Genomic DNA, 19,700 nt, shown 5'->3' with positions numbered 1-19,700 from the left:
CATGAAATATGAAAATAAATGAATATAGTTTAAGATGTTTTATAATACTTGTGATTTGTTCAGGAGTATCAATTACATTGATTAGAACTTCACCACTTCCCCAGTATTTAGAGTTTATCAGAGCTCCGAGCTATTTCCACTCTGTTTGCTTCCTTTAGATAGGTAATCTCTATTTGGTCACATGTGAGATGTCATTGACAGAAATTAATGTATTATGTGATATTACAGGAGTGTTTGATCAGTGGAAACTTAGAGACGGCAGCTTCATACCTCATCATCCTACAAAATCTGGAAAAACCCATCGTCAGCAGACAGGTGAGATATAAAATTTAAAACAGGTGAGGGTTGACGCTGAGATATTTAACGATCAGCATATCGGTACAACAAATAAAAACAGGTGAGGGTTGACGCTGAGATATTTAACGATCAGCATATCGGTACAACAAATAAAAACAGGTGAGTAATGCAGCCCAGTGAGTTCAGATGTTCACTGAGCTTGTCACTGTCTACCAAACCGATTTTTCCCAGATATTTAAAACCCAGTTCTCATGTTAAATTTACTGTCTTAAGCAGCATTTCATTAAGACAAACTTTTATTTTGCAGCATGCCACCTTGTTACTTGATTCATCATTGGAAAAAGGAAAATGGGATTTAGCTCGAGACTTGGTTCGATTTCTTAAAGCAATAGGTAAGACACGTTATGTTGTATTTCACCTCCATTGTGACCAGCTTTACTTTCAAATTTAATCATTAACTTGCTTTATAGGTTTGTTCAAAACTGAAATAGGAGACGTTGTTTGTATGTAGTAGCAATTTTGCTGAAATTTTCTTTCCTTTTTCTTTTCTTTACTGTTTACATATAAGAAGTATTTGATAAACCATATTTATTTGTCATAAGATCCTTCAGATGTTGACTCGCCCACCCACCTGTCCTCACATGGTCGTGCCTCGGGCTACCCCAGCCCCCCCCTATCCCCGCCTGACGCGGACGGCTTCAGCTTCACCAATGTTAGCAATGTCAGTAATATTAACCGTGTACGAAGCTCAAGTGTGACCTCTACAGACTTAGTTCAGAACGTCAAGGTCAAGGAAAAACTCAAACACACTGTTTCAGACAACCCAGCCCATGGGAGAAGGTCAGTACTTATAAAAATTTAATTTTCATAAATTAATTTTCTCCTATACGAGTAATTCTATGTAAATTGTGATTCTAGTTCAAATGAATCTTTTTTTATTTATGCTGGCATATTCCTGGCCCTATATTGTAACTAAAACTTTATGATGGGCGTCATATATCAAGATTATATTTAATGTTATTTGTAACATGTATATTTATGTTCTAGTACTTGATATATTTTTTATGGTCCAACCTCCTCCAGAGACCACTTGTGTTAAAAGACTACTTTAAAAACTTCCTCATTCAGTTATTTCTAGGTTAACTTATCCAGAGTTAAAGGACTACCTGCAATAAGAGCTCACGTTATGGACTATCCAGAGATGGACTCTGAGTACTAGTTTGATGGTATAATAATTATGTTATATTTGCCCTTCAGGATGTCCCCAAAGCCTAAAGATGATTCCTCAGCCGACCAGGTATATATAGATATTATTCTGTGTCGCCACTGTCGACGCCTTACCGAGGCAAACAGGATGCGAGACTTGGGCTACTTTGCCGCCAATATGGAGGATTTTCAACTTGTGTCCTGGCTCAAACGAGAAAGGTATGTATATAATGGGACAAAATCATTCCTAGTTTTTGTGGGTTTTATTTGCTCTGTGTTAAGTTATTGTAAATGTTCAGGTGTTTGGTAATAAACACAATGTATTGTATGCTTAGTTAACATGAACTAACATTTTTAAGTCTCAAGTGACCTATTGCGATCGCCTTTTGTCGGCATCGTCCGGCATCCGTTGTCCGTCCGTAAACAATTTACATTTTCGACTTCTTCTCCAAAACCCCTGAACCAATTTCAATGAAATTTTGCAGAAACCTTCCATGGCCAAAGGTCAACAAAAGCAGTGGCTAATTTGGTCCCAAGCCCCCAGGGGCCTGAGGGGCGGGGCCAAAAAGGGTCAAATTGACTAAAATTTCAAAAATTTCTTCTCAAGACCCAGATATGGTAGAATCAAATACTCTTCATAGATGGAAGGGTCTTAAGGTGCTTTACCAAAATTGTGAATTTCTTGACCCTGGGGTCTCACGTTTACCCCTGGGGAGGGGGTAAACTTTACTATAGTTTATATAGGGAAATCACATTTTGGACCAACATTTGTTTAATTTCCATTGGAAGTAATTCAATTTAGGTTAGCATTATCAATATTGGATAGCAGTTTGATGGTATGCACATATGAGCCCTGACTGACCCCCAGGGGCTGATGGGTGGGGCAAAAAAAGGTCGAATTGACTGAAATTTCAAAAATCTTCTTCTCAAAGACCCAGATATGGTAGAATCAAACACTCTGCATAGATGGAAGGGTCTTAAGGTTTATGACTCTAGGGTCTCACGTTTACCCCCTGGGGAAGGAGGGGGGGGGGGCAAAATTTATTATGGTTTATAATGGCAAATGATACTTTGAATATTACATGTTAATAACTTGATTTGAATTATAACCCTGAGTTGATACTTTGAACATTTTGAGCCAGCTCTACACCCAAGGGTGCCCAAAGGAGTCAGTGTGCTAACATTTCTTCATTTTCCTTGTTTAGAATCAGAGGTGCTAGTTTCAAATACTTTTCAGTCTTAAATCTGTATGCTAGATATTGAATAAGGTGGTTTTATTGTTTTTTGTCACTTTGAATAATATTTCTGTTCATGTTAAAAACAAAATCAACTCTCTGTATAAATATATCAGGTGGCCGTTAAGGCCCATGGGCCTCTTGTTAGAGTATCATTTCCTTTTCTGCAATATTTACTTTTGGTACTTAACGTTGTGTAATAACAATACTGCTATAACAAGGTTGCGAGCAGCGAAGGTTGAGGACTTCGTGACAGCTTTAAGGGACCTTCACCAGCAGTTCCAGTGGCCTTTCCCTATACTATCCTACTCTGCCTTCCAACAGCTTAAAAACAAAACATGTAAGTACAGTAGCACTACTTTGTCTTCATACTGTAATAATGTCACCAACACAAGTTGCGTTGAAGTGGCTGTGTCTGGGATATATGATGTCCAGATCTGTGGTGTTGTTATATCAGAAATATTTCCTATCCATTGTAATGTGAAAATAACACTGGAGTGAAAACTTCAAACTTGATATAGCTTACTGGTATCTATTCTTCTTTTAGCCAAGGAGTCCAACACATAGTCTCTGACTCAAAGTAGGTAGATGGAATTAGACAATGAATTATCATTTGTTGGCATTTCTACTGAACTGCAGTAGGGTATGGGTATAAGGGTATATACAGTAGGGTATGGGTATAAGGGTATAAGGGTATATACAGTAGGGTATGGGTATATACAGGAGGGTATGGGTATAAGGGTATGGGTATATACAGTAGGATATGGGTATATACAGTAGGGTATGGGTATAAGGGTATATACAGTAGGGTATGGATATATACAGTAGGATATGGGTATATACAGTAGGGTATGGGTATATACAGTAGGGAATGGGTATAATGGTATATACAGTAGGGTATGGGTATATACAGTAGGGAATGGGTATAATGGTATATACAGTAGGGTATGGGTATATACAGTAGGGAATGGGTATAATGGTATATACAGTAGGGTATGGGTATATACAGTAGGGAATGGTATAAGGGTATATACAGTAGGGTATGGATATATACAGTAGGGTATGGGTATATACAGTAGGGAATGGGTATAATGGTATATACAGTAGGGTATGGGTATATACAGTAGGGTATGGTATAAGGGTTTATACAGTAAGTAGGGTATGGGTATAAGGGTATATACTGCCACCATTAGTTGGATCAGTTTAACAAGCAAATTTTATCAGATATATTTTGTGTAGAGGACTCAAAAAAGCAATGAAATAAGGTATGACTTCTGACATTTGTGGAATGTTCATTGAGAAATCACCAAAGATATAGTCCATGAGACAGTTGGTATAAACAGTTCAGATTTACTGCTACCAAGAGTAAAACTCTTGTACTTCTTGTTGAACATTGTTGATTTACTTGTTGCAGTTTCAACTTCGAGTCTAGCTTCTGTGTCACTACTAGAGGAAGAGTTAGGGACAGAACTAGATGGATCTCCAGGGGAGAGAAGAGAGAGAGAAGAGGGAGGGACATACAGCCAGTACCTGGGAAATAAGCGACCGGGATCTAACGACCAGAACATATCTCACTCCCTCTCCGACGACGTCTTCCTCAGACCACAGATATCACACAGTGAGTATCCCCCAGCAGGATCAGAGAACAACCTAGACCTTAAGTGTCTATACAGATATATACATTACTGTTCTACAGTCCTTAGATAAACCTACCAACCAAAACATGCTATTTAGAACTACTACTCAAGAATATTTCTGAAACTGTTCAGGTCTTTCTATCAAATTCAGTTTTGAGGAAAATTCATGAATCGTTTCCAGTTTGTTGCCTGATGGAAATGGTAACCTTAGAAAACCAACCTTCGTTTTATATGTTGTTTTTAACATTAATATAAGTAATAAAATGTCTCTTTTTACCATTTGACATATGACTTTTCCCTCTGTAGCCTGTGCTCGCTTCATCTCCGTCACCTGTAGTTAGTTATTTATCAGAAATTCTGTTATACTTGACCTAATACGCACTCTATCCCCCTATAAGGTCCCTATTATAATGCCCATACTTTGTTTGGTCCAACTGTCTCATAATTTACCAACTTTCTTGAAATTTTAAAATTCTGCAATAACTTAATTTTCTAAAATTGCTAAGCGCCTAGGGCACTTACTAGATTGAATACCAGACTAATGATGAGATTGTTTGTAGCGGAGGAGAGCAGCCTAGCCACTATGGAAGTGTCAGACAACAGTTCTCTACTGGGCGAGTTTGAGTACCTGGCTGATGTCAGCAGCTGTAACGAACCTCTGTCACCGGAACTGGAGATTCTCTCCCAAGAGATGGCCAACAAGGGCCCTATACAGTCAGAGCTGGAACTCAGGTGGGTGTCTTATCACATTTTACTTTGTTCACCTAGTTGTCCCAGGATACTGCAAGTGTACCCCAACAAATTTGCAGAAACTTAGTATACAGTTTCTTATTAATATGTAGTTGTGGTACATGTACTGCAACTTAAACCGTGTCAGTGCAGCCACCGTTTCTCAGACCTAAAAATGGGTTTCTAGTCCCCATGTTTACTAAGTGAATGGACTTTGCCTAGCCTGGTGCCAAACATAGATTTGTTTTTGTATCTTTTTAAAGTCCATTGACTATTTAAGTCATTTTGAGGCAAATAGGAGAAAGCTTGTTTGAGCCTTATGTAGGTGAATCCTACATAATTAACACTTTGTTTCTGTTTGATATTGTCTGGATAAGTTATGTTTACTGTTGATCCACCAGGTACTTGCTCCAGATAGCTTTAGAGGCAGGATGTCTAGAGTGGGCACTCATCTTCTCTGTATTGCTGCGTGATGCGTTGGCCGTGGTGAGGACCGTCAACACTGCCAGTATGACAGACACACCCTTGGAGATGGTGGCACGTATGAGGGAAGGACTATCTTACCTGGAACTGTGGTCAGATACTGAGTGGTAAGCATAGTACAGGTACCTGAAAAGATAGGATCACTAATGTATAATACATGTCCTTACTTATCCTGAAATGATAGTATCCCACATTAAGGAAAATCATTGTTTTAACCCTGTTGTGTATTACCATACCGGTTGGTCCAGTTGGAAGCAGAAAATTTCCAGAGACGTTTTTGTCCTGCCCACCGAAGAGCTTTCGCATAGGACTCGAGGTTGTTTGCCTTGTGTTTCAGTGACTCAAAACAAGAATACTTGCTCGGAAAGGACTCAAAGTTGTATGTGCTGTGTCTCATTGACTCATCACTATAACAGTTCTTTATATAAGACTTACAGGTATAGGTCTGAAGTCTTGGGGGATATAAAAGGCACCTTTATGTTGAGATCATAAAAAGAGAAGGTTACATCACGATGCTTACTTCTGACTACCAATGACCTCCATATAGAGCTCTATAAAGCCTCTGAGTCTATTACCAGAACATTTCCTTGAAGAGAACTCATTTAAGATAAAGGTCCAGTATCTTGATGCACTTAAAACATTATGACCACTGTTGAATCAAAATAAAAGTTGACTAAGCCCACAACAGTGTACTTCAGAAGAGACATAAAGAGATTTATCTAACTATGACTTAATGACTCTGGACATTATGAAACATTTGGAACAGGAGATTGAGCTTACACTTTTGTTTCAAGCCATACAAAATAACACTTGTCTACTCTTTGTTTTTTTCCAGTCTGGGGTACAAGCCATTCCTACACGCGATTCGAGGACAGATCCATGTGTTAAATAAACTGGTGGAACAGACACCTCCAACTCTACAGCTAAGCACCACGCCCCTAGAGAGCTCTCCTCTGGATGAAGGTCAAATATCACCCGTGTTACAAGCCATGCGCACCATGGACATTGAAACTGTGGTAGAGAATGACATTGAGAGCAAAGCCAAGGAGGAGAAGGGAAGTGATTGTGTCATATCCTGATAGTCATTATCATATCTCCCAAATATTTCTTGCATTGACCAAAACACTTTGCTATGGAAACAGCCAGCGGACCAAGATTTACATCATCGTCAGTATTCATCATATGTTATCTTGTCATATCAGTGATCAGGACCCAGGATCATGAAGTGGTCTTTGACTTCAGTCAGACTTAAAAATGAAATATTAAAACTTCATTCTTAAGGAAATTCCAAGTGCTGTTTGATGTATATTAATTGAAGGGTTCTGATTTTGTTTGGCAGTTTTTCTGACTTTTTTTTCTGACTTTCTTGCCCATTTACCACTGCAAAGAGTATTTATTTGTGAAAAAGAAATATGTCTGTTATCACTTCCTGTTTTTCACAACAAAATCTCTGCCCTGGGATTTGACACTCGAAATTCTTGATAAAAAGCAGGAGGCTTATCCACTACACAACAGGTTACAATATTTGGTTGGAATACATAGGAAATGTAATAAATTTAATAAAAACAAAAGCCATGTATACAGTAGGAAGGTGATGAGACTCTTTACCTTAAGTCTAAATTCTTCATGATCCTGTAGCTCGATTTGTCATGGGATCGCTCGGGTGATCTGTTGCATCAAATCATGATGATGTTGATTCAAATTATCGCTGGAGATATCCGCATTTCCTCGCTGTGGTGAGATACCTCGTCACAATGTTAGATCTATGTAAGGATAGATATCCGCATTTCCTCGCTGTGGTGAGATACCTCATCGCAATGTTAGATCTATGTAAGTTTAGATATCTCTCATTTCCTTGCTGTGGTGAGATACCTCGTCACAATGTTAGATCTATGTAAGGATAGATATCTGTCATTTCCTCGCTGTGGTGAGATACCTCATCACAATGTTAGATCTATGTAAGGATAGATATCTGTCATTTCCTCGCTGTGGTGAGATACCTCATCACAATGTTAGATCTATGTAAGTTTAGATATCTGTCATTTCCTCGCTGTGGTGAGATACCTCGTCACAATGTTAGATCTATGTAAGGATAGATATCTGTCATTTCCTCGCTGTGGTGAGATACCTCATCACAATGTTAGATCTATGTAAGTTTAGATATCTGTCATTTCCTCGCTGTGGTGAGATACCTCGTCACAATGTTAGATCTATGTAAGGATAGATATCTGTCATTTCCTCGCTGTGGTGAGATACCTCATCACAATGTTAGATCTATGTAAGTTTAGATATCTGTCATTTCCTCGCTGTGGTGAGATACCTCGTCACAATGTTAGATCTATGTAAGGATAGATATCTGTCATTTCCTCGCTGTGGTGAGATACCTCATCACAATGTTAGATCTATGTAAGTTTAGATATCTGTCATTTCCTCGCTGTGGTGAGATACCTCGTCACAATGTTAGATCTATGTAAGGATAGATATCTGTCATTTCCTCGCTGTGGTGAGATACCTCATCACAATGTTAGATCTATGTAAGTTTAGATATCTGTCATTTCCTCGCTGTGGTGAGATACCTCGTCACAATGTTAGATCTATGTAAGGATAGATATCTGTCATTTCCTCGCTGTGGTGAGATACCTCGTCACAATGTTAGATCTATGTAAGTTTAGATATCTGTCATTTCCTCGCTGTGGTGAGATACCTCGTCACAATGTTAGATCTGTGTAAGGACAGATATCTGTCATTTCCTCGCTGTGTCGAGATACCTCGTCACAATGTTAGATCTGTGTAAGGATAGATATCTGTCATTTCCTCGCTGTGGTGAGATACCTCGTCACAATGTTAGATCTGTGTAAGTATACACATGTATATGACACCATTATATCATTCTGTAATATATGGATCAGTTATTTTGTTACGACTGGTTCATAAATGTTGTGAAATGTTACAGTTTGGTATATTGGCTAACAATACATTTGTTTGTCGACAGTAAATGTAAGTTGACAATACATGTAATTTTTATGTCGACAGTAATATGTAAGTTGACAATACATGTAATTTGTATGCTGACAGTAAACGTAAGTTGACAATACATGTAATTTGTATGTCGACAGTAAACTGAGTTGACAATACATGTAATTTGTATGTCGACAGTAAATGTAAGTTGACAATACATGTTATTTGTATGTCAACAGTATATGTAAGTTCACAATACATGTAATTTGTATGTCGACAGTAAATGTAAGTTGATAATACATGTAATTTGTATGTCGACAGTAAATGTAAGTTGACAATACATGTTATTTGTATGTCAACAGTATATGTAAGTTGACAATACATGTTATTTGTATGTCGACAGTAAATGTAAGTTGACAATACATGTAATTTGTATGTCGACAGTAAATGTAAGTTGACAATACATGTAATTTGTATGTCGACAGTAAATGTAAGTTGACAATACATGTAATTTGTATGTCGACAGTAAATGTAAGTTGACAATACATGTAATTTGTATGTCGACAGTAAATGTAAGTTGACAATACATGTAATTTGTATGTCGACAGTAAATGTAAGTTGACAATACATGTAATTTGTATGTCGACAGTAAATGTAAGTTGACAATACATGTAATTTGTATGTCGACAGTAAATGTAAGTTGACAATACATGTAATTTGTATGTCGACAGTAAATGTAAGTTGACAATACATGTAATTTGTATGTCGACAGTAAATGTAAGTTGACAATACATGTAATTTGTATGTTGACAGTAAATGATCACAGTTAGTTACATGTAACATATATATGAAAATACATGTAATTTGTAAGGTAAATGAAGGGAATATTCACAGGATGTACTTATGTGGTTTACCATGTCTAGTGAGTATTTAACCACCAGATATTACTGTACAGAAACGAGACTTGTTTCAGACATAACGTGAGTGCTCTGTTTATGGAAATTTGAAAGTTAAGCCAGTTTGATCAATTATTTTTGCAACTTTGACCACCAGTATTGAGATTATCAGCAAAATGTATTTAGATAATTTATTGGGGGAAGGATTAAGAACAACCCTTTAAAACATTGTTCTGAAGTAATTTGAACAATTCAGTAATTAAAAAGCAAACCTTTAAATATGTTTATGGATTCAAAGATTCAATATTTCTGTATACATGCTTCTTAATATAGTATCCCTTTAAAAATTCTTTGTGCCATCTGAAAATAAGAAAAGGCGACAAGTCAGTGTTAAAGGTTTATAGATACTATATATTTATATAGATATCAGTGTTAAAGGTTTATAGATACTATATATTTATATAGATATTTGCTGGTGATAAACAAATTAGATTCTTTCTATATAATAATGCTTATATAGTACCTATCACATTTGCACAACCTCATTTCAAACATTTAGATAAACTTACAGGTGTACTCGCTCACAGACTCTTTGTTTTGAGACCATCAATCAAGATAAGGTGTCCGACACCTTCCAGCAGAACTTTGGTTGTTTATAATGTTTGGTGATATTGATGTAAAAAACTCTAAAGTTAACACACTTTACTTTGTGATTAAGAATTTGATAATTTATCACTAGACAGATTTTTATTGATTTTCCACCTAGTATGGTAAACAAACAGGTTACTTTCCATCCGAAATCATTAGTCCTTACTCAGGTTTTTGTAATTTACCTGGTATCTACCCTAAACCAGGTGCTTCTGTTGGGCCCACGTCAATATATGCCTTTCAGTACTTTTTTGAGCTATCCCATGTTGATGAGAATCAGAATTTTTTTTTAGCTTAAGATGAAAATGCTGGCGGCTCTTGATTTAGCTATTGTTCTCTTTAGCAGTTTAAATTTTATTGATCTATATGTGGGCCCGTCATTTCACCAGATTAAAGCTTTACAAAATTTACCTGCTATATGATAGCACATTGGTGAGAAAAAATTTGTAACAGGACTATAATCTACCCTTGTTGTTATTTTTATGTTGTTATGGTATTATTGACCTTATGAATATGCATGACACATATATAATGTCATATAAAGCAATAAATTTGCTTCTTTTGATGACATTATAGATTTTAAACTGTAAATACATTTGTAGACTAAGTGTTTCTTGTAAAACATTGTGAGTCGCCCCATCAAAATCTAGATAGTTTCTGAAACAATGACACAGTTGGTATTAGGTACCAAGCATTAGCTTTTCAAAGCCATCGAAAAGTGTCAGTAAATTCTATCCATCACATGGGAAGACATTAAGATTGTGTCCAAAACTTGAATTTTCAAGTTTCCCATAACAGGTAATAAAAAAGTTGTATAAACTCAACAGGACAGGTGTATTAATAACCAGTCAGACTGTTGTTTTCAGTTATAATAAACGGGTTCTGTGAACATCAGCTAGCATTTAAAGTAGCAATTTCCTGACTTTCAGAATCTGTATTAGCAAAGTTCAATGTGGGGGAATAAACATGTGATGATAGTTTAACAGGCGTGCTATTCCCAGTGTATTAACATGTTAATGATATTGTGGATGGATCATACAAAGGATGTGTTTTGTGATAGATGAATGGAGAGCATGTCTGAAGTGATAGATGTATGGAGAGCATGTCTGAAGTGATAGATGTATGGAGAGCATGTGTGAATGTATATAATAGTTGTACATATGTAGTCAGCAGGATTTAGTGTAAATACATGTGTGGTGAGAGTTATATAGAGCATGTAGTATTTATTCACACATTATGTACCCCACACACCTTGTTTACGTACACATGTAAGTATTAATTCTATATAAATGTTTTCACTGGTGAATGTTTAACCGAGGTCCTTTTTTCATAGTGCCTCCACTAGAATATGGACCTGGAACTACAGACCACTAGTCCAGTTTCTCTACCAACTAAACTAAAGGAAATGTCAGTAACATATAACTAGATTTTCACCATTGTGATAAATGTATTTATGCTTCCCTTGAATTCAATAAAATCTTGAATGGTTACACAGATTGAGCGACAAGGCCAGTGGTAGAGCTAGGATTAGGCAATCAGCTTTATGTAGAGATATATATATATATGCATCGTGAAGCTACTTTTTAGTATTATATTTCCATATCTACTTAAGTTCAAGTCTGCTTTACTACCAAATAGGTTTCATTTTGCCCATGAAATTGAGTAGTTTTCCCTAACAACATTGTGAGTAGGTCAACAATGGTAAATGTCGTCGTAGTTTATGATTCACACTGATACTGTCTGAGATTCTGCTGCTGAATATATCTTATGGCAACATAAGGGTTGAATAGTTGGTCTTGAAACAAATTTACATGAACATTTCGTGTTAATCATCCCATGGACATGACTAAGCAGGATTCAGTCTGAAGTACTGTAGTACCTGATACATATGTTCTCTTTCAGGTTTTCACTCCAATCACAACCGCAGTCATCAATGTTACTATTACTAGTTTGAATAAAAGCATCATATAGTTTCCTGTGGTAGGTCTGTGTTAAGTCTGCTATTGAAATAAGCAATGGTCACATTTATTGACAAGCATTTATTGCATGGGTGTGATTGTGTGTTTGTAGGCGAGTGTGTGCGTGTTTGTAGGCGAGTGTGTGTTTGGGTGTTTGAGTGTGTCCATCAATGAGAGTGTTTACGTCTGTTTGTATATAATAAACAGCCCTACATAAGAACAGTGGTAATCAACTTATTGGTTGAATTTTTTTTATCACTGCTTATGAATTTTCCTGTTATGTATTTAACAAAAATGAAGAAACTTGCCTTTCAGCAGCTTTAGTTGTATGACAAGATGACCTATGTAAGGCTTCAGTAAAGCTGAACTTTTGACCCGCCTTCCTTTACTAGTCCACCACATTATGGATTGGTTCTCCACAAAATGTATACATTTATCATTATATCTATCTGTGATTTATAACATATATTTAACATTTTAGTGGAATTGTGATATTTGTTCATTTTCTAAAAAAAAACTACTAAAGAATATAATTTCTTTGATTTGACAGACACTGTTGGTTTTTTTCTTACTAACTTAACTTTCTTAAAAATGAAAATTTAATGATGTACAAACTATGAACCAGCTTAATACTTAAGTCACGACTCACAAAATCAATGTTTTGTTATTTAAAAATTGAACCAAATTGATTCCATTTATGAAGTGGCTAATTCCTTGGAGAATATATATATACATCCAATGGAGAATATATATATACATCCAACTGTTTTGAGAATATCTTTAGTCTGTCAGCATTTTATCAGCCATTGGTGTTCGCTTTATTGACGAGCTGCCATGGTTTTTTTGTCTGTCATTTTTGCTGTTAGCATTAGTTTGTCCGCCTGGTGGTTATATTTCTGTGTTAGATATATTTTTGTTGGACAGAAATTTTGTGACATGTATACAAACGTGTATGCTGTCGAAGTCCCTTCGTTATTCACTTAGAGCATTATTTTTGTATTGCATGTAGAATTTTTTGTGCAAGTTGTAGCTCATCAGATGGAGATACGTATGTAATACTGTCAACAGCTAGGTGATGTGTACATGGCTTCATACTAGCTAATTACCATAATTACTCATAATGCGAACGAAAAGAACTTCTGCTGTACTTCATTTTCCTGTGTGAGTATAGGAACATTACTAAGTAGATTTCCTAGCTTGAATGCTTTTCTAGTGTATGTAGACTGTCAACATACATTTTGAAGTTTAAATCTAAGTCTTGCTTGTTACTCACAGTGATTAGGATTCGTAATTTGATAAAAAAAAATAGGTATTATTTAAGGAATGATTTTTATTTTTTCAACATTTATGAGGTCATAACAACAATGGGTTTATGGACATATTGAATGAATCGCGTTAGGTATTATTACACAATAATCCTATACGATCATATTATTAATTCTGCTGCCATTTAAAAGCACAAAGATCTGATATAGATAACTATTCAATCTATCCAAAAACAAAACTAATAGTAACCACTTATATTTGTATACCCCCTGCAACAAAGTTTGGAGGGAAGGGAGGTATACTTGAACCCGGTTGTCTGTAAATACAACTTGGTTCACACTACGGAGATGTGAGAAAAGTATCACTGATATCAGGCTTAGGCATTTTATGTGAAATGAAAGAAAGCAAACACTTGGCCTTATTTATCGGTCATTCAGGTTGTGACAACTAGCAACTATTGGTGGTAACATTTTAACTTTCTTGACATGCAATGATTCTCTTAAAAGAAGAAAAACATCAATTGCAAAAGGAATCAAAACAAATTGTCATAGTTTCTGTACAGATAAATCCCATTACCGTCGATGTGTTGGTGTGTATACCACAGCGTTCATCGCACATTAGTAGTAGAAATGTTCATAACAGATCCTTTAAAGGTTTTTATATGTTGTCTCTAAAATACACCTGTATTTTTTAATTCATTTAACTTTCACACTATCCAGAACTCAAAACCAGATTCACTTCAAAATGTCATAAATTCTTTATATTTGTAAACGGAAGTTAAAGTAGGGTAATTTCAGTGTATTGTACAGTTTTGTTGTAACCATGGTTGTCATTTGCTAAAAACGACAAGTTTGCAGTCTCGGGTTGTAAATGTTTCACACAATATTGATGACAATACATTTGCTATAAGTATTATATATTGACAGTATGGCCATGCATGATCTTATAATGTTGATGGGGGCATTTAGACCTAACAAATAAATAATTATCGAATACTGATGGCAGTATTAAATTGGTCCGATTTAAATGTCAGCAAAAACTGAAACATCCCCTACCAGGAGATGTATACCAGCTCCCCAGTCAGGGTTGTCATGGCGATCAAATCAGGTACCTCTCTAAGTGTGACAGGTGAGAGAGCAGGTGAAGCATGGATGTAGACTGAGAGTGACACACAGAAATATTCTGCATTCACAAGTGGTGACATGTGAATACTAATACGAATGAAGGTGCTTTTATAAATAAATGAAAACAAACATATCTTAATTTGTATTTTTTTGTTTTTTTGTAACATTGAACATTACTGTTTTTGGTTCTCCATTGAAGTCCCCCCACGGGCTGCAGTTATTTGGAGAGAGGTATAACAAGAAGGAGTAGGTATTGGAGAAAAGATAACAGTCCAAATTATTGTGATGGGGGCAGAAGATCAGTCTTAACTTCTTCAAGGCTTGCTAAGCAGAAGTCATAGAAAAAAAACCTGGATTTACAAGGAACTCAACATTAGTCGGATGAGAAAACTAAATACAAAGGAACTATGTATAAACATGTCTATAATTACTTAATTAAGTACTAATTTAATTTATAAATTACAGTTTAATACATATTCATTCCACTACTCATAAACTTGTAGAACTTCACCATTGTATCATATCAGCTCTTGAAAAGCATCCATAAACCTCTCATATATTTTATGATTTCTTCAAAGCTTTTTAAACTAATATGATAAACCTTTAGGTGGGATAGGAAATGACCAGGTATTTATATCCAAAAGGAAACAGTCTTTGGTAAAACATGAGGGCCCATGGGCCTGGATCACTCCCCTAATTTTTTATCTCACATCCATGACATCAGTAATTTTAAAAGTCTACCAAGGTCGAATATGTTAAATGGACTAAATAAAACACAGGCCAATCGTCACCTTGGTCATTTTACTAATTAAGAAGAAATTAATTTAAAGATATATTGAACATTTGACCTCTATGACCTAAAAGCGAGTAAAAGATATTCATTCGAACAAACTTGTCACTTTTGGTTAATAAAATGATGGCATCAAACATTTGACCATCGTTACCTCGAAAATAGGTCAAGGTCATCCATTTAAAATTTGGTAGCCTTTCATCCAAGCATTCTACTACTACTAGGCAAATATGAATAACCTGGGTATTTTGTTTATTTTGAGGAAACTGTTTTAAGAATTTTGTTTCAAACTTTTAGCCCGTGACCTTGAAAGTAGGCCAAAGTCCTGTAATTGAATATACCTGTTAGCCCCTCATCCCAGCATGTTACTTGCTTATTGATCGCATAGTAAACATACCTGGTTCTCATTTCTCAGCAACGCTCGAGTGCACTGTCAGATCCAGTCCCACCACCATTTTCTCCTCGCCTTTATATAAGCTTAAGTTTGACAGTACACGTGTTTGAAATTAGTGATTGTTCTGATTATGAAAAAGATATCCTCCTAAAGAAAAGTTTAAAAAAAACCCAGAGACTAGAGCAAACTCTCGAGATCCTTTCAAGAATGGGATAAGATAGCACCATAGCACAGAAAACACGCCGATTACTATTCAAATCACGTCCAGTAAGACCCAGTCAAATCAGATGTCATTCTGGACAGATATGAAGGATAAAGAAGGCCTATTACTAGGACCCGATTTGGTCATGTAGGGAGGTACTAACGAACAAAAAAATATAATTAAAATCGTCACGCTTTTGTTTAAAATCAATGCATTCAAAATAAAAATGTGTGGTCGTAAAAGGTTGCAAGTATAATGATAAGGCTGGTCTTCCTTTCACTATTAGCTGTCGAGAGAGGACAACTCCCCTCTGCAATCTGCAGGGAATGTCATCAAACAACTGTGAAATGAAGATAGGGACATGGAACAGAGAATAAGAAAGTTGGGCAACAACAGCTTTGGGATGACCTTAAAGAGGATATGTTGCCTACGAAACGAAGAATAACTCTAAGAAGAAAAAGAAAAGAGGCAGTAGAGAAAATAAAAGCATTTGAAGTGGAGCAATCAGATCATCAGAAAAGCTTGAACGTGGAAATGGAAGTTCATCTCAAAGGTGTCCAGTCAGTGGATAATGTTCATAAATCCAAAGATACCAAACTCCCGACCTCAATTGAGATTCAAAATGTGGTGAAGAAGGAAAGATAGGATCAGCCCTATGACAAATACTCCCAGGAAATCTGTGGAAGCTAATATGTAAAGCCCCCTTTACACAAGGCTGCAACCTTTGTTCCACCTATGAATGGTAAAAAATTGCCAGTACGTTCAATCAAAATCAACATAGGCAACCCTCGAGCAATGTTTGAGTAACCATTAAGCCTCCTCTGTGCCTCCTCTGTGCGATCATTTGCAACCAACGGCAACTAACGGCGATCACTGGTCGACAATTCAGCCATGATTCTGCCCCCTTGGCCTCCTACTAGACGAGGGATGCATAAGAAAAGCAGAAACGTCACCCAGATTGACGTGAAATTTGAGACATTTATTATGTGGCGACTATTGGCTGATCATTCTGCATCCATTCTACACCCACGACAATGCGTGTGACTCCCTTCTGCCTCATTTGAGCCACCTTTTAGCAACCAACCTCTTCGGCGACCTTTGTGCGACTGCTTAGAACAGGTCCACAATGTTAAGGCATCCATGGCGATGTCTGAACATCCTGTGTACCACCTTTGAATGACATAGGCATTATTTGAGCCTTCAGCGGCAGCCTGGCTAGTCATCCTGTGTAAAGGGGGTATAAAGAATTGAAGAAAGGGATCAGCGTGCTGGAAAAACGCGGAATGATTCTTCGTTCCCATAGGTAAAGATTTAAAGACAGTTGACCATTTTATGAGTGTCAAAGAAAGAATTTCTTTTCGATATTTGTCAAGAGAATGACTGCCTCAATGACTAAGAAAAGCTATGTTGACACCTCAAGTCAGAGGAGAGGATTACAGGTATGTTCAGGACCTTACCAAAACGGGACACTTGTGGGAAAACGGCCCAAGAAACTGACATTCAATGCAAACAATTACTTTTATGTATACAGTTTTCATTTGATGATACTGTTCATGACAATTAAACTGTATTAAGCTTTATTGGCTGCTGATTATCGTTACATGAACAATTTAAAAATAAGAATAATTACCAAAAACAAGACTTGCCTGATTTACGTGCCGTGCGACGCTATTTATTTGGATATAATTTTCAAAAGTCCAGTTCATCAAAACTAATGCTGGTTTGGACTAAGGAATTTAATCAGAACCCTCGTTGACTCTAAAATATTTAAACTAGGCCTATGTAGATTTTCTGCTGATAATTTGATCGACCGGAATTGTCCCTTCCAGGGTACAGTAATGCCGGTTCAAGGGCCTACGTAACTCTGATGGTATTTCGCGTTCTTTTTATAGAACAACTGGCCCGAAATATCAAATTGTGATAGAAATGAAAAGTGGATATAGTATCTATTTATACAAAAAGAACAAACATTTTTGAAACTGATAGTTAAAGAACATTGATATTTATCTAAAAAGTGTCCTGATTGAGGTACAGACTGACGTTAGATACTGGAGATACCCACTTTACCAAAACACACAAACTGATAGAGCTAATCCTCTGGACCATTCTGACAAACCTCAGCGAATCTGTCAGCTTGGAAGATGATGATAATGATGTATTTTTCATTAATGCTCATTCGTGTGTGCTTTGTTGTTTCATGTGCCCACCCCAGTTTTCATTTTAGGGACGTGACATTACTGGATTTGACCTAGATTTACATGGCGCGTGTCGTTCGATGATGCAGAAGACTCTCACCCTTCCGGAACACTTGATCTTTCTATGATTGTTCACCATATTAAAAGGTCTCTGAGGATTTGTTTCCTTTAGTTGTATTCCTCCCAAGTCACAGTAATCGATGTTGACGGTGTCGTTTACACTTCGATATTCTCTTGGGTTTTTTCGTCATCATTAAATAAGGCAGCAGAAAAAACTGATGACCCAGAACAGCGTTGGTATCTATCTAGGAGGGAGATACCATCGTCAATGGACTGACCCTTTTATTGTGTATGATCATCCTCGAAGTTTCAGGGGTTACTCTCCGACTTAAGTTCCTTGCACCCCCGGGATATGTTGTGAATGTTGATCAGACAGACACAAGTTTGATTTTGTGATGTAAATCAAAAGAATCGTGCTTATGCATAACGGTAGATTTTCTCGGCTTTGAATTCGGGTGTTACTCCTCTGTAAACTTCAAAGGACAGGATTTGGGTTTGCGATTGGGCAGGGCTTATTTTTCTTGAAAATTGAAAAAAAAAATGTGGCTCTCAATTTAATAATACCGACTTGGAGAGAGCCTAAGATGTCCTTATTTTACAGAATATGTCATCTGATTCAATTTCTATTCGGAAGTGAAACATAGAAATATCTAATTTGTATTGTGTATAACCTTGATTAATATTGTGTAATGAGTGTGTATGTTTAATAAAGGCTAATTTTGTTTTGAAAAATGAACAGTTTTATACCCTTTCTTATTCTGTATGTGTTTGTTTTTTGTAAAATGTAAAAACAATAGGTATCTGCCTCAAATTAAAGGGGATACACTATACACAATAATATACTGATTTACAGTATTCATCATCATCATCATCATCATCTTCCATTAACCCTTTCACCACTGAGGACCATAATGGACTCATCCAGATCGATGCATGATAGAGTTTACTAAAGTTATATAGGGGTGAAAGGGTTAAGTGACAGATCTCCTTGATGGAGTGCAATTGTCACTGTGAGAGGTTCCTAAGTATTATGCGTATAGCACTCTACATATAGGTACATCAGTGTGTTTTGGTTTTACACACTTTCTGTTGACTTGTATACTGTCTACTATATGAAAAAATAGGTCATATCTTTCATTTGCTTTTTGTCTGTCAAATATTTGGCGCGAACAAATGTACGCGTGACGGAGTTATCGCCCCTTTATAATGATGGGCAGGGCACTGCGATCACTAGGATTTACTTCCTGAAACTGTTCATGACAGAGAAGTGACTGTCTCCGATTTGCCGCACCGGATAACGATGAGCCGAGACTACAGGAGAGGCAAGATGAAGACAGACTAGACACCAAACGAACAGGTAACACAAACTGTCGGGGAATACTCAAAGAGATTGCCGTAGGCACCAGATTGACTGTTACATGTTTTCCATTATACAGCGACGCGGAGATTTTATAAACTGAACCTCTAGATTGTTACTTCCTTGTTGGTGGGTGCTAATGTTTGCTATTGCGGCAGTTGGTAAACATGTCCCAAACTAAAATAAGTGTGTCCATATCATTGTTGAGTATCTGTTTAAACAATTTTCATGTTGTTATGGATATTAACACTATAGTAAGTTATAA

The 19,700-nt window shown here is 36.5% G+C and overlaps 2 protein-coding genes and 1 long non-coding RNA gene across 3 annotated transcripts in view; all 3 read left to right on the top strand.

Annotated features, from left to right (window-relative positions):
• Window positions 1-8,424, top strand: part of LOC110456589 (RAB6A-GEF complex partner protein 1-like) — a 33,890-nt gene extending 25,466 nt beyond the window's left edge. The window contains exons 24-32 of the mRNA XM_021507411.1: window positions 229-315; window positions 605-689; window positions 900-1,137; window positions 1,555-1,722; window positions 2,960-3,078; window positions 4,153-4,356; window positions 4,936-5,107; window positions 5,506-5,694; window positions 6,423-8,424. Coding sequence (XP_021363086.1) covers window positions 229-315; window positions 605-689; window positions 900-1,137; window positions 1,555-1,722; window positions 2,960-3,078; window positions 4,153-4,356; window positions 4,936-5,107; window positions 5,506-5,694; window positions 6,423-6,666 — 1,506 coding nt within the window. The 3' untranslated portion in view covers window positions 6,667-8,424. The remainder of the gene's footprint in view (window positions 1-228; window positions 316-604; window positions 690-899; window positions 1,138-1,554; window positions 1,723-2,959; window positions 3,079-4,152; window positions 4,357-4,935; window positions 5,108-5,505; window positions 5,695-6,422) is intronic.
• An 852-nt stretch (window positions 8,425-9,276) lies between these two features.
• On the top strand, window positions 9,277-14,576 carry LOC110456591. The gene is made up of 2 exons (XR_002463601.1): window positions 9,277-9,837; window positions 9,880-14,576. It is a non-coding gene; the product is annotated as an uncharacterized LOC110456591 (long non-coding RNA).
• A 4,718-nt stretch (window positions 14,577-19,294) lies between these two features.
• Window positions 19,295-19,700, top strand: part of LOC110456590 (tyrosine-protein kinase SRK2-like) — a 36,416-nt gene continuing 36,010 nt past the window's right edge. The window contains exon 1 of the mRNA XM_021507412.1: window positions 19,295-19,435. The gene's annotated coding sequence lies outside the window, so the exon portion shown is untranslated. The remainder of the gene's footprint in view (window positions 19,436-19,700) is intronic.

This window comes from Mizuhopecten yessoensis, unplaced genomic scaffold (assembly GCF_002113885.1).
Source record: "Mizuhopecten yessoensis strain PY_sf001 unplaced genomic scaffold, ASM211388v2 scaffold8811, whole genome shotgun sequence".
NCBI classification, from domain to species: Eukaryota; Metazoa; Mollusca; class Bivalvia; order Pectinida; family Pectinidae; genus Mizuhopecten; species Mizuhopecten yessoensis.
This window is presented reverse-complemented; position numbering and strand designations above follow the sequence as displayed.